At 38.4% G+C, this 14,817-nt stretch overlaps 1 protein-coding gene across 1 annotated transcript in view; it reads right to left on the reverse strand.

Annotated features, from left to right (window-relative positions):
- Positions 1-14,817, reverse strand: part of Adamts12 (ADAM metallopeptidase with thrombospondin type 1 motif, 12) — a 325,593-nt gene that overhangs the window by 114,946 nt on the left and 195,830 nt on the right. The window contains exons 6-10 of the mRNA XM_005386164.2: positions 11,182-11,306; positions 9,766-9,915; positions 2,187-2,330; positions 1,482-1,626; positions 481-573 (exon numbers count right to left, since the gene is read on the reverse strand). Coding sequence (XP_005386221.1) covers positions 481-573; positions 1,482-1,626; positions 2,187-2,330; positions 9,766-9,915; positions 11,182-11,306 — 657 coding nt within the window. The remainder of the gene's footprint in view (positions 1-480; positions 574-1,481; positions 1,627-2,186; positions 2,331-9,765; positions 9,916-11,181; positions 11,307-14,817) is intronic.

Raw genomic sequence — 14,817 nt, forward strand, 5'->3', positions numbered from 1 at the left:
TTACCTTCCTGCTTTGTAAAGTAGGAAGAACTTTTAAAAAAATCAACAATATCAGAAAGTGAAAAAGAAGATTCTAAATTTCCCAAATTGGACATGTTTGGAAGGAAGAAGATATTGGCTTGCTCTTCATGGCTCTCGGTGTGGGAGGGAAACATGTTAAAAGGAAGGCCAATAATAGGCTCGGCAGATATTGTTGGCCAGAACCTCCACAGAAGTTCACTAGGGGAAGATGGGGCAGATGATTCACAAGCAAAGTGTGCAGTTGGAATCAGCCTCTCTTTGACTACTTGCTCCCAGCAAAGGCTCAAGAGCCTCGTGGAAGCAGAATTATCTCTACTGGCTGTCTGATCATGTGACCTCTATTCCCTGCTCTTTACCTAGAGAGAGCTTCACCCCTTCCCCCAGGCCTTCTCCCTAATCCTTCCCAAGAACTCTAGGCCTGCCACCCTCCTGCCTGCCTTCCTCAGGCTGACACCTCACCTTCTTCTCACCACAGCGGGTCCCATCTGCAGCAGCATCCAGCTTAGAGCGACAGAAACCTTTCACTGAGCACCACAGTGTCTGGCAAACGTTCTGGAAAACAGTTGTGAGATTTTAAAACTTGCACAAAAGCAATACACACTGCTGAGTGTCAGTTTCTCAGAGATCTTAAAATATAGTAAAAGAGAACATAGATAAGTAAATAAGAAACTATATAATGCAGATTATAAAAATGCTAAGTAAGATTTAAAGTGATATTTAAACTGAGACCCAAATGACAAGTAGGAAGGGTGACATGACACAAAGAAACCAGAGCATGCAAAGTTCTGGAGGTGGCAGAGAACCCAGCATTTGCATGGAATGGAGGCTGTTCAGTCCAGGGAAACAGTATTAACAGAAGAATTAAACACAGATAGCAAGAGTGGTCTCGTTCCAATAAGCAACAGGACACCCTGAGAAATCCTCTACACAGCTTCTAAAACTATGAATAAATGCATTCTTGAGTTGGTAAGAAATAAAGGTTACTCCTTAGAAGCTAAAAATGCAGTGAAGTGTTTACCTATTTAAAGTTTGCCTCTGTTAACGTAGAGGAGCAACACTAGTGATCTAGATTTTAGATTTAATGATAACTTGAATACTGGATATGATACCTAGAGCCTAGGTGGGGTAGAAAGTTGGAGATATATATGGATATATATATATATATCCATATATATATATATCCATATATATTTCCATCTCTCTGTGTGTGTGTGTGTGTGTGTGTGTGTGTGTGTGTGTGTGTATTCAACATTAAACCTAACCATTGCATTTGGTTTGGTCCTTGTCCAACTCAGTTTGCCACATAAATGCAAATACACTTATACCTTAACATATATAAAAAGCTTCCAGTTTTGGGTCTGGATCTTCAGCTTTTCCAGTATTTCTATGGCTCTTCCTTCAGTATGCTGGAGCTCTCATTGCTTATACCTATGGGAGGCACCAAGATAAGCAGCACTTACTTCTACTTCCTGGCAGAAGGTAGCATTGGGGCCATACTGGAGTTGGCACTGGTGATGAACATCATAAATCACTCCGGGGGCAATGACCTTGGACTTCAAACCTTTCTTTTTGGGGACGTCATCAAGACAGAACCCCCAGCCTCGGCTGCAAACAAGTTAACAGAAATGAGAGCAGTTGCTTACGAGTTCCTTCAGCATTTCATTCATCCGTCCCTCTCGGCCTTTTGCCCTTAAAGACAATTTTACTTTTACAAGACAGAGAACATTTTGGGCTCAAAGGGAAAGCTGGTAATAGAAAAATACAAATCTTATCAAACACTATACGTTTATAATTATTATCTAGAAAATATAAGCAGTCGGAAAATTAAGCAATCATCATCTTACCCTCAATAGGGTTTGGCTGAATGCTTCTTCTCACTTGTCCTGCTTGTTCTTGCCAGTCTCCAGGATTTTAATTTACAATCCAATTTTAAAAAGTTACCTTGGGGCAGGAGCAGTTAGGCTGTGGCTAGTGGGCAGAGTTCACCCAAATTTCAGGGTTAGAAAGCAGAAGTGGAGTCCACTCCTGTAATGCCAGCGCCATACCATGACCTGAGAGATGCAACTGAGCCTTTTGTATGCATCAGCTTCTATGCATAAAACTCAACACAACCTGCTCTGTAAAGAGACCGAAGAGAGGGTGTAAAGAAATGTACTGTCACTTACTCCAAGAAGCGGGTGATGTACTCTTTGCTGCACTTGGACCAGGTCAGCGGGGTGGGATCATACTGGAGCTGATGGGACATGATATACGGATGTCTGCCCATGGGCTCACAGTCATTTTCTTTGCCATCATGCTGGATGCCAAAGCTGGTGCAAAGCACAAGAATCACAAGCAGGTAGGCATTAACCAGGAGAAAAACCAATTACTCCAATGTTATAACAACCCAGAGAGAGCTACTTTTGGAGAAAAGGAACTGTTTGTAAAGTGAGACTTTGATGTCGGAAGGGAATAGCTAAGTTTGAACTGAAAAGTGCAGGAAACACTGTACTTGGGCCTTTCACCCATATATGCAGCTGCTGCTTGGCAAAAATCAGGAGCCCTCAGTCTGGCCTTCTGTGTATCTACAATTGGGGGAAAAAATTCAGTCCCAAGATACTTGCTTCCTCCTGCTGTAGCAACCACAGTATAAGAAACAAAACCTTTGTTCTCCTTTCTCATCATAATTTAAAGAAGGGGGAGGCCCATGGGAGTCACCAAAAGGCCAAAGGTTTGAGGGAATGGAGTTCTTTCTGCTACTGCTAGACTCCCCAGTAGCAGTCCTGATAGAGAGCTTAGAGTTCAGTGGGTGAGAGCAGGGTTTTTGACAACAGACAGTCTGGATTTGAATTCCACCTCTGCTGTCCATTGTTCTATGAGTTACCAAAACTTGCCTCATTTTCCCCTCCCAGAAAATGAGGCAGCTGTCACTGTGCCCTTGCATGGTGTGGTATGAATGGAGTAGGGTTTGAAAAGTACACAGCAAAGTGCCTTAATAAAAGCTTTGCAAATGACAGAAAATTTTAATTATATGTTTTAACTTTGTCTATGTTATTTTCCTTTTTGACATGAGGAGGTTTAGTCTGGGATTTGTCAAGGGCCATGCAAATTGTTAGTGGTGAAAGGGGTCTTCAGTGGATAACTTTGTGCTTCTAACCCAGTGATGTCCTTGGTGTGCTGCTCTGTTTACCACCCCGCTCAGGAATTCCCACTACAGCCTTGATGGACCTTAAAGTCCTTAACCATCAACCGTGGAGAGAGAATGCTTAAGAAAGAAGTTCACCCATGAGACCCATTTAGAAGCTGCATTCTTAGGACACTCTCAAGAAGCCTTCTTACATTCCTGTAAGATCTCTCTCCAGAAGAGCCTGCCTGCACATGGAAACCTCCCAATCTGATGACATTGCCTCAAATCCCCAAATCCAAATACAAGAAAGTATAACCGTTTACTCTTCATAGTGAAACTCAAGCCCTGTAACCAGGAAGCTCACACTGAACTTTAATTAAATCTTTTGATCAGTATGAGCATCTCTCACAGAAAACAGTTTTGGGGGGATTTAGAGATTTTCTTGTATCTTATGCATTAGAGTATTATCAACCTACTTACAAACTCTAATCACATTCCACATGAATTTAAAAGTCACAAAGGCCTCAGGGAATTAATCTACAAAGTTTTTTACCACCTACCTAGAAACAGATTCAATGATAGCCTCGTGAGCAGGTCATCCCCATACTTCTAAAAATCCAGTCCTACAAGACTTATGAAACACTCCACAAACTTCTGTTCAGTAGTTAGTAAAACATTCTAAACTACACAAAAAGGATATTCCAGTACACAAGCCATGTGATGGTGTCCTATATGTTGTGTGACCTCGAGCTTCCATAAAATGGTAAGTTCCCCCCAATCTCATTTTCTTCCTTGAAAACGTTGAAATCCATCAACTCATTTCCCCCCAGCTGTATTTTACCTAAAGAATTAAAATCAGTGCAACTGACCCTGTGTCTTCTAGTTCCAGATAAGTACATAAGCCGTGTGCTGTGGGACCAGCGATTCGGTGATACAGTGGGTGAGAGAAGCATAGTGCGGAAAGACTTATTTCAGGAAGCTACTTGGGTTGACTTGTGAAGAGGCATGTGGAGTAGAAAACACCGTACATTCTGAAACAACTCAAAGGGTGATGAGTTTTGTTTAGTCTTTGGTGTTCCAACTCCTTTAAGGAAGGCTTGCCTATCAGCAGGGAATGACAGCCATGAAAGTGTGAATGAGAGCTTTTCTAAGTTCTTTATTAAAATTCTAGTTTTGCATGTACAATGAGCAAAGCTCTTAATGAAATATATCACAATCTAGAAGATGGGCAGGGAATTCGAGTAGATAAATATCATGGTATTTCCACTACTTAAAAGGCAAGGATGCTAAGTCTCAGTTTTTAAGTTTTCTTTCTGAATTCTAGTTTCATTTCTGTTTTTGTTTTGCTTTATTTTTTTTTTTCCGGTACTGGGAATCGAACTCATGATCTCGCTCTTGCCAGGCAGGCACTGTGCCGCTGAGCTAAATCCCAAGCCCTCTAGTTTCATTTCTGATAACTCACTTAGGAGCCTAATAATATATTTGAGGGCACACATGCATGTATTTTTAAAGTTCCTTCCAAAAATATTGAAATTATCTGCTTATGCTACAGTGTCTATATCAGCTTAGTTTCTCTTTTGCATTGTAAGTAGTGAGTGATAAAACAAACAAGTTTCCAAGGCGCAGTGAAGTGTATTTATTATTAAATGGTAATGAGAGTCTTCTATACATATTAGTTTTTCATATTTCCCTTCTTCTGAGCCACCTCAGGCCATGTCATTGATCTTCCCGGTGTTTCTTAGTGTGCTCCACAGCTAATTAGAACTACACAGCTAAAAAAAAGGAGCTGTCCACCTCAGAAGCATCTTTGCTATATGGAAATGCTTCTCAGGAATCTCCTAAAGTATTCTGTCCTTTGTTTTGGTGTCCTATGAAAGCATTTTATTCTATTATTCAGAATCAAGCTTTTATGTTTTCTTTCATGATTTTCTTAGCAGTAAATAAATCTTTCTCTTTTTGTTCCATTGAAAAGGCTTTCTTAAAAATTTTTTAGGTCATCTGTACATGGTCTGATGCTTTTTCTTAAAAATTGAACTTCTCAGTTTTTTTTAGGTTTTTCTTTCAACTTAAAAATTTTTATTCATGGATTTTATTTGGGCAGATTTCTACATGTACATAACTTACTTTGACCATTTTCACTTTCCATCATCTCCTTTCTCCACCCTTTCCCCAGTTTCACACCTTTGGTTTTATTTTGATTTCTATTCTATTGCCTTCTATCACTTCCATGTCTCACCCTTATGACTGTCCTCTCCCTCTTACACCTTTTATCTATCATTAGACAAAAATGACCCTTTTAAATATTGAGCTAATGGCAGATTCAGATGTAGTTGTAAGAAGCAGTACGTAGAGGTAATTGTGCGTGTTTTACCCATTTTCCCAATGTAATATTTTCCAAAACTATACTACAATATCACAATTAAGATACTGATATCAATATAGTCAAAACACAGGGCATTTTAGGCTCTGTAAGATCCCTCATACTACACTGCACAGCTACACTCATTCTTTCCCTCTCCTATTCCCTCCTTAAATCCTAGTATGCTCTCCATTTCCAGAATTTTCTTGTTTCCATAAAGCTATATAAATGTAATCATATAGTACTTAACTCTTTGGGACAGCCTTTCCTTACTATCCATAATTCCTGGAAAACCTGTCAGTGTTGTTGTATATACTAGAAGCTTCTTCCTTCCTGTAGCTGACCGATATCCCAGGCTCTGCATCCAATGCAGTTTTTTAACCACTCAGCCTGAGGGATAGAAACAAGCCCTGGGATGTTTCCAGTTTGAGGATACTATGCTTAGGCTTCTAGACACATTCATGTCAACATTTTGTGTGAACATAAATCTCACTTTCACCCAGATACAAGTTTGGAAGTATAATTACTGGGTAATGTGGCAATTGCAGGCTCAGTTTTTAAAGAACTGCCAAATCCTTTTCCATAGTGCTAATGCTTGTACCATTTTACATTCTTACTGGTAATGTATGAACAATCCATTTTCTCTATATCGTTGGAAGCATTAGGCATCAGATTAATTTCATTGTTGTCATTTTTATAGATGTGTAATGATATATAATTGTGGTTTTATTTTGCATTTCTCTGATAGCTAATGATTTTAAACATTATTATGCTTGTTGTCTGTGGATTCATTTGGTGAAATGTTTATTTAAGTCTTTTGTCCATTTTCTAATGTATTTTTTAACTATTGGTTTGGAAAGTTATTATATTCTAGATACTAGTGCTTTAATGGATGTATGATATGTTAGTTCCCTAGGGATGTCATAAAAATAAAATTGGCAATTCAACAGAAATTTATTCTCTCGTAGGATTGCAAGACAAAAGTCTAAAATCAAATTTTTGAGTCATTATAAAAGGCATTAAATTTTTAATTTCATTGTCTACCTGTTCATTGCTAGGATAAGGAAGTATGATTGATTTTATAGGTTTATATTGCATCCTGCTGATAAACTCACTTTTTCTGTGTGTGTGTATGTGTATGTGTGTTCAATGGAATTTTCTAAATAAGCCTATCTTCAGATGTGAATTGTTTTTATGTGTTTATTTGTTTTTTTGGCAGGATCTTAGTATATTCCCAGGTTGGTCTCAGACTTGTGGCCTTTCCTCAAACTCTTGCACAGCTAGGGATATAGACATGTATCACCACACCCAGCTCATATAGGGATGATTTTATTTCCTGTTTCCAATCTCTTATACTGGGCTAAAACTTTTAATGCTATGCTGAATAGTAAATTTGGTTTAGATGTTCTTTATCAAGACAGGGAAATTTCTCTTTATTTCTGAAAGTTTTTAAAATCATGAATGTGTGTTGAGTTTTGTCAAATGATTTTTTATATCAATTAAGGTTATCATGTTATTTTAAAAAATAATGGTGCATTATCTTAATAATCATTTTAATAATAATTTTTAATAATCTGCCATTATTTTTTAGAAAGTCATTATAGTAGACAGGGAAAAGTAGATAGGGAAAAGTATCCCACGTTTTCCTGACTCAGAATTTGGTAAGGGGTGACACTTACTGCCCCGAAGGAAGATTATAGCAGATGCTATTGTTGCCTGGGTGCAGGCTCATGACCAGCTCACTTCCCGCTGTCGCTATTGGCATCTCTCTGCATGGGGGTTTTCTCTGAGGCCAAGTTAGACTGCTCTGTCTTTCCCTATTAAACCTGAGGTGCAAGGGAATTGCAGCCTTTGACCAATGACTTAAGGGCATTGTATAAAATAACCCAATTCTTTCCTTATGTGAGATAACTCTGAAATATGTTGCTTTGTTTTTTTCAGAGTTTGCCTATGGGATTAAGGTCCAGTTGCCCACAGGGGAAGCTGAGACAATTAACCATTTATTGCTTCCCTTCACTTCCTATTTCAGTATTCTCCTTCCTTACAGGCATTTCCTTTACCTTCTGTATAAATGAATTGCTTTCAAGGCTTTGTCGCAGGGAGGGTCAGTTTCTGAATAAACTCAAAAAATGCACATTAGTTCCACTTTAAGTGTTCTCAAGTTCTTTTACTTAGAAAATTCATTTCTTTTTATTTAAAAAAGATTGTTTCTTAGAATTTGATTCTCATTGTTTCCTGCATAATTTTAAACAGAATAGCTATAACAATAACAACATAATCACAGGGTAAGGAATTTTTTTAGTAGTCTTATATGCAAAATGCTTCACCGAGCTCCAAACTTATATCCAGCTTAATGTTGCTTATTATAGCATCAACCTGATTCAGATAGTGTACAGTTCTAGTCTGATAAACAAGCCAACATGTTTGATAACTGCTGAATTTCTTTAACTTTGTTTTCAAGCATTCAACTCCTTGTGTTCAAGTCATATTACTACAGTGTTCTAACATTATTGAAGAAATTTTGGAATCTAAAGGAAAAAATCATACTTGCCCTTGTCTTTACTTATTTAGGTGACCTTCCTCACAAAAGTGATATATCCATGCCCAGAGATACTCATGCCAATAATTGCCTCAAAACAGGAGAACAGTGCTTTGGGGGGACCTGCTTAGCATATTTCTCTTTACAATATCAGATGGAAATGGAGAATGTAAAGAATCCACCCTTTGAACAAGAAGTGAACAATTGAAAATATGTTTTTATCAAGCTAAGTCTTCTCAACTTTTCTTTAGCTTGGGTATGACACTGATGAAAAGCACGTGGGCAATCCCTTTTCAGTTTGATCAGTTATATTCAATCGGTATTGCATGGCCAGCAGGTGCTGTTAATACCAATGAGCGGGAACAGTCCTTCTCTGCAAAGCGACATAAAAATGTCATTTTGCTAGCTCTATTATCAGCATGCCAATGACTTTAGTTTGGCCTTATCAGGATCACATGCTGTCCCTGCTCCCCCAAGTTTTCAATTAGTATTTAATAAGTAAGTCTCTTATCTCTTTCTTCTCAATTTTTCAGAACTAAGGATATTAAACTATTTCACATTTATCTCCAGGACATTTTGGTGAGGACCCAGCAAATCACAGCACCTGAGAAATGGTATAGTTCAACCTACTGATCTTACAGATGAGAAAGCAGGTATAGAGATATTACCTGTAATATCATACAGGGTCATAATATCATTGATGGGAAAGGCAGATCAAGCACTCACTTTCTCTGGAGTCAAGACTCTGGCTTTGTAATGGAGATAAAATTATTTCTGAAAAGTTCAATTGTTATGTGAGAAAAATGGTGAGTGATCCCTAACCGGAAAGGCCAGGCCTTGTTTCTAGGCATGCACTCAGAATATGCCCTACTCAGGACATCCTCCTGTATAGGAAGACGATCCAGGCTGGTGGATCGTGACAGGCAAGGATATATGGTTTAGCTCTCCATGGAGCTTCCCCACTCTGAGCTTCCAAGGACTATGATGTGCTCTTATTTATTTATTAGCAAATATACTGACAAGTGAAGTTACAAATGAGCCAAGATCTTTCCTCCATGGAAACCTCTGACACCTGCCAAATCCAAAATTCTCATTATGCTTCACTCAAACATTTTCAAACCTGCATTCAAGAGATTCATCTAAACGAATCTGCATGCTTTTGCAAGAATTTGGATATCCTGTTAATTAGTGTTCATGTAACGATCTTTCCAAGTGTATGACAGTTTTTAGTTCATTTATTCAGTATTCTCCTCTAGTACGTATAATACAAATGGGGCTAACAGTAGTATCTGTTTCATAGAGAGATGAAGAGGGTTTAGTGACACACGGAAAAACACAATGGTATAGAGACTCAAAACATGTTAAGTTTGTGTCTTTTTAGTGACATCAAGATGATCATTTCATAAGAACTGATCTGAGGTTATTCCTGAATTGATAGAGTTAATTCAAAAATCACTTTTCTCCTTGCCCCTGCACACGCCATTCTACCTGAGAAAACTGTGTGGTCTCCTCGATTCTGTGATGTACATATGGGTGCAAGTGGTCAGGGCAGAGGAGACGCTGGAGAGTGTGATGTGTGTTACTACCCCCACTTTACAGATGCAAGTACAGAGGTCTAGCAGGTGACTATCAAGACACGATGCAATCCAAAGCTAACACTCAGCTTAAGGGTTTTGCATTAACTCTACTGATACAATTCATGAGCACAGCAAGAAGATTTCAACTTCCTTGACCCTTTACCTGTGCCCCAGCTCATGAGCAATCGTGAAAGCCAGGGGGAGCCCGGAGTCCTCATTGATGTTACAACTTCGGTGAGGCTGGCACATTCCTGACAGGTGAGACAAACCCAGGGTCTCACAAGGACGATTGACACCAGCACAGATGTCTTTTCTGCAGGCAGAGAAAAGAGATGGTTAGACACCAAGAGAAACAGCTGAAAAATCTCCTGGAAAAAAAAATCTATGTATAAATTTATATTCAATATCACTTGTAAAGCATGCTTAGAATAAACATTTAAAAGTCAAGATGGATGTAGGGTGCAATTTAGCACTAAGCTTATTTTGATTTTACCTCATAATTATTGAATTTCACTAACACTTAAAATGTGAGGAAATAAGGTGAATGTTTTATTTTGGGTTACTTTCCTCTTGATCTTGGGAAGTCAAATTATATGATTTGGACAATAGGAGATTTCACTGAAAACCAAAGTTAATTTGAACTTTTAAATATGGAAAGGACAATTAGCAGTGACTAAAGTTTTTCAAATATGCAACTTCTCTGAGGTCTATGCTGAAAACTCATCTGAGAGCTTTTACTCATTCATGAGAAAAACAATTTGTCTCTTCAACCCACCCAGAGATCAAACCAATGACCTCTACAGCCCCATTACAACGACAATACTTCAAACACACGAAGGGGTGAGGGAGAGACAGAGATAGAGACAGAAACAGAGACAGAGATAGAGATAGAGAGGGAGGAATCTTGTGGAATTCACTGATTCTGGAAAAAGGAAGACTTCTAAGAACTCAGATAATAATGTATACCTTTTAAATAAAAATGTACCTTCATATACTGGCAGCAATTATTTCATTCACCAAAAAGAGTTTTGAGAAAGTAGTTAATTAATCATTTGATTTTATTCAGTAAAAGAAAAGCTCTTAACCAGTAGTTCTTGACTTGCACCAATGCCGATGAATTTCTGAGCTTTAATTAGTTGCAGCTCTTTTCTCACAGGGTTTGTGTGCACACCATTTCTAGCAATAAATGGTTTCCTGCTTCTTGTCTCCTTTGGTTCACAGAACCAAACCAGCCAGGCTTTGAGAACCCACATGAGTTTTTAGTTCTTCAGGTGAAAACTGCTGGGGCCATGGGGCAGGAAGAGAAGCCCCAGCCTCACACTGTGTCAGCAGATGCATTTATTAGCCAGGAAAGCTTCGTCATATTAGCGTGTGTGTTAAACTGCTCTTCTGCTGCCACTGGTGTGAGTCAGGAGCTGAACAGATCGTAGCTGCTGCCTTCACAATAGAGCAAGACCAGCACAGAGCACTGAGAATTTCATGATTATGAATACCTGGCAGGCCTTGCTTGCCCTCCCCAGGCCCCATCAGACACAGGGGTACCTTGCTGCCCTGGAGTTCTACATAGACACAGGAGTACCTGGTGAGAAGGACAGCCACATCATGATGGACAGGGTTGAGGTCACTCTTAGGATTGATGCTCTTCTGCCATTTGCAGAAACTGGACAGTGTCTTCTCTGCATGGTGAACTATTTTCAACCCTTGCTGGAGAAAGAAGAGGAAGTGACTGGCATGAGTAAGCTCACTGTAGTCAGGTTTCATGTGCAGTAATCACCAGAAGCATCCAAAAGAAGTGAGCTCAGGCTGGGTGCATGAGACCTTTGGCAGGAATGTGGCAGGGGCAATATTACTCCTCTGGACTAACATTCTGCCCTAAATACTATTACTCACATGACTTCCACTAAAGGACTTGAAATGGGAAAACTTTAGGACAGAAAGTGTCACTAGGACAAGCAGCCTTTGAAGGAAAATTAAGAATAAAAGCCAAGACCAATAACTATTTAAAGTTCTATTTCTAGTAACTCTGAATCCTAAGTCAATACACTTCCAAAGATCCACTTTAATTGCTAACAGAAAATGTATAGATTTTCAATAAAAAAGCTTCCTTTTATCATGTGGTACCCTTTAAGGCTGGGTATGTCCTTGCCCATAGTTCTACCTTGGTTTAACACCTCTGAGTGGAGGCTAGAGAGTAATAAAATCTCTCCAGGCTCTGAGCAGTGAGGATGACTGGTCCTCTGACAGCAATTAAGAGGCTGTAGTAGCCCCGGCCAGAACTTTCAATGGTTTTGGGGCTCTACTGCAGCCCCTGAGGCAAACATCTGGCCCACAGTTACTACTGGGGATTGGAGGAGGTTGTTCCTAACAAACTGGATGAGTATTTGCCAAAGCAGAGAGAAAGAAAAAAGAATAATCAGTTCTATGGGGACAGCAGTTAAATTTAAAATTTTAGCGGAGAAATAGCACCCCGTCCTTCTGGCTTCTACATACAGCTCTTTCCAGCATAGGGTGGATTCTGCTGGAAGAATGACAGTCCTCACTGGCTCACTCCCAGCTTAGAATGGAATGTTATTATGCACTCAACTCAAGAACTTCAGGACAGTCTCTGCATCAAAATATGAGCTTGTTTCTCTCATATTTTATATTTCTGAGTGCTGAGGGCTGCACTCAAATCAAGCAAAGCATGAAGAGTTCCAGTTGTATTTAGAGGCATCCCTGGGTCTCCCTAATCATGCTAATTACTGACCACAGACCACCTTCCTTTTATGAAGACTCCGAAATGTGGCTTCTTATCCACAAAAACTCACTGAATTTCTTAGTATAAAGCATTTAAACAGAAAAAAATAAGCTTAATTATTCAATGATCTTCATCATTACATCATCAAGAAGAATAATACGTGATGGCAAGGAGGAAGATTTAGGGATAGGATGGGCCCAGAGGAACTATCCCCTGGTTCAATTAGTCAGGCTGCAGCTACAACAGTGACCCTCCCTAGATGGAAACATACAGTCCTCATCCATCATAATGGATTTGCATGGACAGGAATGGAAGGAAGAGGAAGGAAGGGAAGAAGGAAGAAAGGGAAGAAGGATAAAGAAAGGAAAAAAGAAAGAAAAAACTTTCCTTGATCATTTACTGTGTGCTAGATACCTTCATATGTCACCTTATTGAATTTAATTTTACTCACCATTATTTACAAAGAAAATATTATTTTATCTTATAATAAAAGGTTATTAAACCTCAAACATGTGAAGAATGACTTCAGAACCACTCAGCTCAGATACTGAATCAAAAATATTAGAGCAAAGATTTCTATTTGAAGTTTGAGATTGTGATTGGTCAGCAACCTCCCTGACATGATCCCTCAGCTGTATCTCCTGCACACAAGAAAGCAGACAATCAAATAAAATAATAACTATGATCAGATATCTTTTATGTCTATTTTAACCCTTTTTGTGAGGAGGGTTCTCAGAGAGAATTCTCTTTAACTAAAAACCTAACATTACCATTTACAATTGTTCCAAAGCAATGAAATACTTAGGTATAAAACTAAGAAAACATGTACAGATTCTATAACCTCAAAATTAGAAAATTAGAAAACAAAACCAAAGACATAAATAAATACAAAAACATACAATATTTGTGGATTCAGATTCAATCTAATAAAGATGTCCATTCTCTGTAGAGAAAAGTTGATCTGTAGCTTTATTGCAATTCCTATCAAAATCTTGGCAAGGTCTTTTATACACATATATGAACTTATTCTAAAATTTATATGCAAATACTCGGCTTTAGATTGTCTAAAACATCTGTGAAGAAGAAAAATAAAGTAGAGTAAATAACTCAACCTGATACAAATGTGTAGCATTCAGCTATAACTAAGACAGTGTGATATAGGTAATAGGACCACAGGTCAATTGAACTGACAGTGAACCCCAAAATTCATCCACACAAACACACCTACTGATTTTTGACAAACATAGAACAATACACGGAAAAATATGTGGGCTTTCCTATAAGTATTTTTGGATATCAAGGAAACAAATAATCTCATTAAAAATGGAGGAAAAAAACACAAATAGACATTTCTTGGAGACATACAACGATTCATAGGTATATGACAAAGTCCTCAATATCACTTACTATCAAGGAAATTCCAACTAAAATCACAGGGAGATACTTTATGCCTCTTAAAATGGCTGTTATCAAAAGACTAAAGATAACAAATGTTGCCAAAGGTGTAGAGAAGAAGAAACCCTTGCACACGGTTGGTGGGTGTGTATATTAGTACAACCACTATTAAAAACAGTATGGAGCGGTCTAAAAAAGTCAAACAGAATTGTCATCTGATCTAGCAGTTCCTCTACTGAGTCTACAGCCAAAATACATGAACTAGGTATGATAAAGAAATAGCTGCATTCCCATGGTCATGCAGTACTACTGCAATAGCCAAGATAGGCAAGCAACTGAAGCATCTATTCATAGATAAATGAACAAAAGAAGTGTGGTAGACGTAGACAGCTAGATACTATTTCATCTCATAAAAGAAAGAAACTTGTCATTTGCAACAACACAGGTGAATCTGGAGGATATCATGCTATGTGCAATAAGGCACACAAAGACAAATTCCACATGAGCCCACAAGCATGGAATCTACCAAACTAGAACTCAGAAACAGAGTGTAGGGACTGGGGTTAAGAATATAGGAAAACATTGGTCAAATATTTAATATTTTTAGTTCAGACTAGAAAAATGAGTTCAAGAGATCTACTGCATGACACAGTGACTGTATACTTGAAAATCCCCAAGAGAGTAAATTTTAAGTGCTCTCACCAAGAAAAAAAAAATGCTAAATATATGATGTAAAGCATGTTAATTAGCTTGATTTAGGCATTGTTTAGTACTTCAAAATATTATGACATGTATAATATATATGTAACCTTTGTCTACTTAAAAATAAATGAGCACAATAGGATATTATTCAGCCATAAAGAAGAATGAACTAATGTAATTTGCAGGAAAATGGATGGAAATTGAAACCATAATATTAAAAAAAATAAATCAGACACAAAGAGCCAAATATTACATGATTTGTCTTATAAAAAAGAAACTTAGAGGCCAGGACGCGAGAACAAAGACCCCGGTGACACTGCAGACTGAGTTTCTAGGCGCTGGGAGGCCCAGGGGACGGGCGGGGCGAGCAGGCCCTCGGAG

The sequence above is a fragment of the Chinchilla lanigera genome, unplaced genomic scaffold (assembly GCF_000276665.1).
Source record: "Chinchilla lanigera isolate Chin_1 unplaced genomic scaffold, ChiLan1.0 scaffold00025, whole genome shotgun sequence".
NCBI classification, from domain to species: Eukaryota; Metazoa; Chordata; class Mammalia; order Rodentia; family Chinchillidae; genus Chinchilla; species Chinchilla lanigera.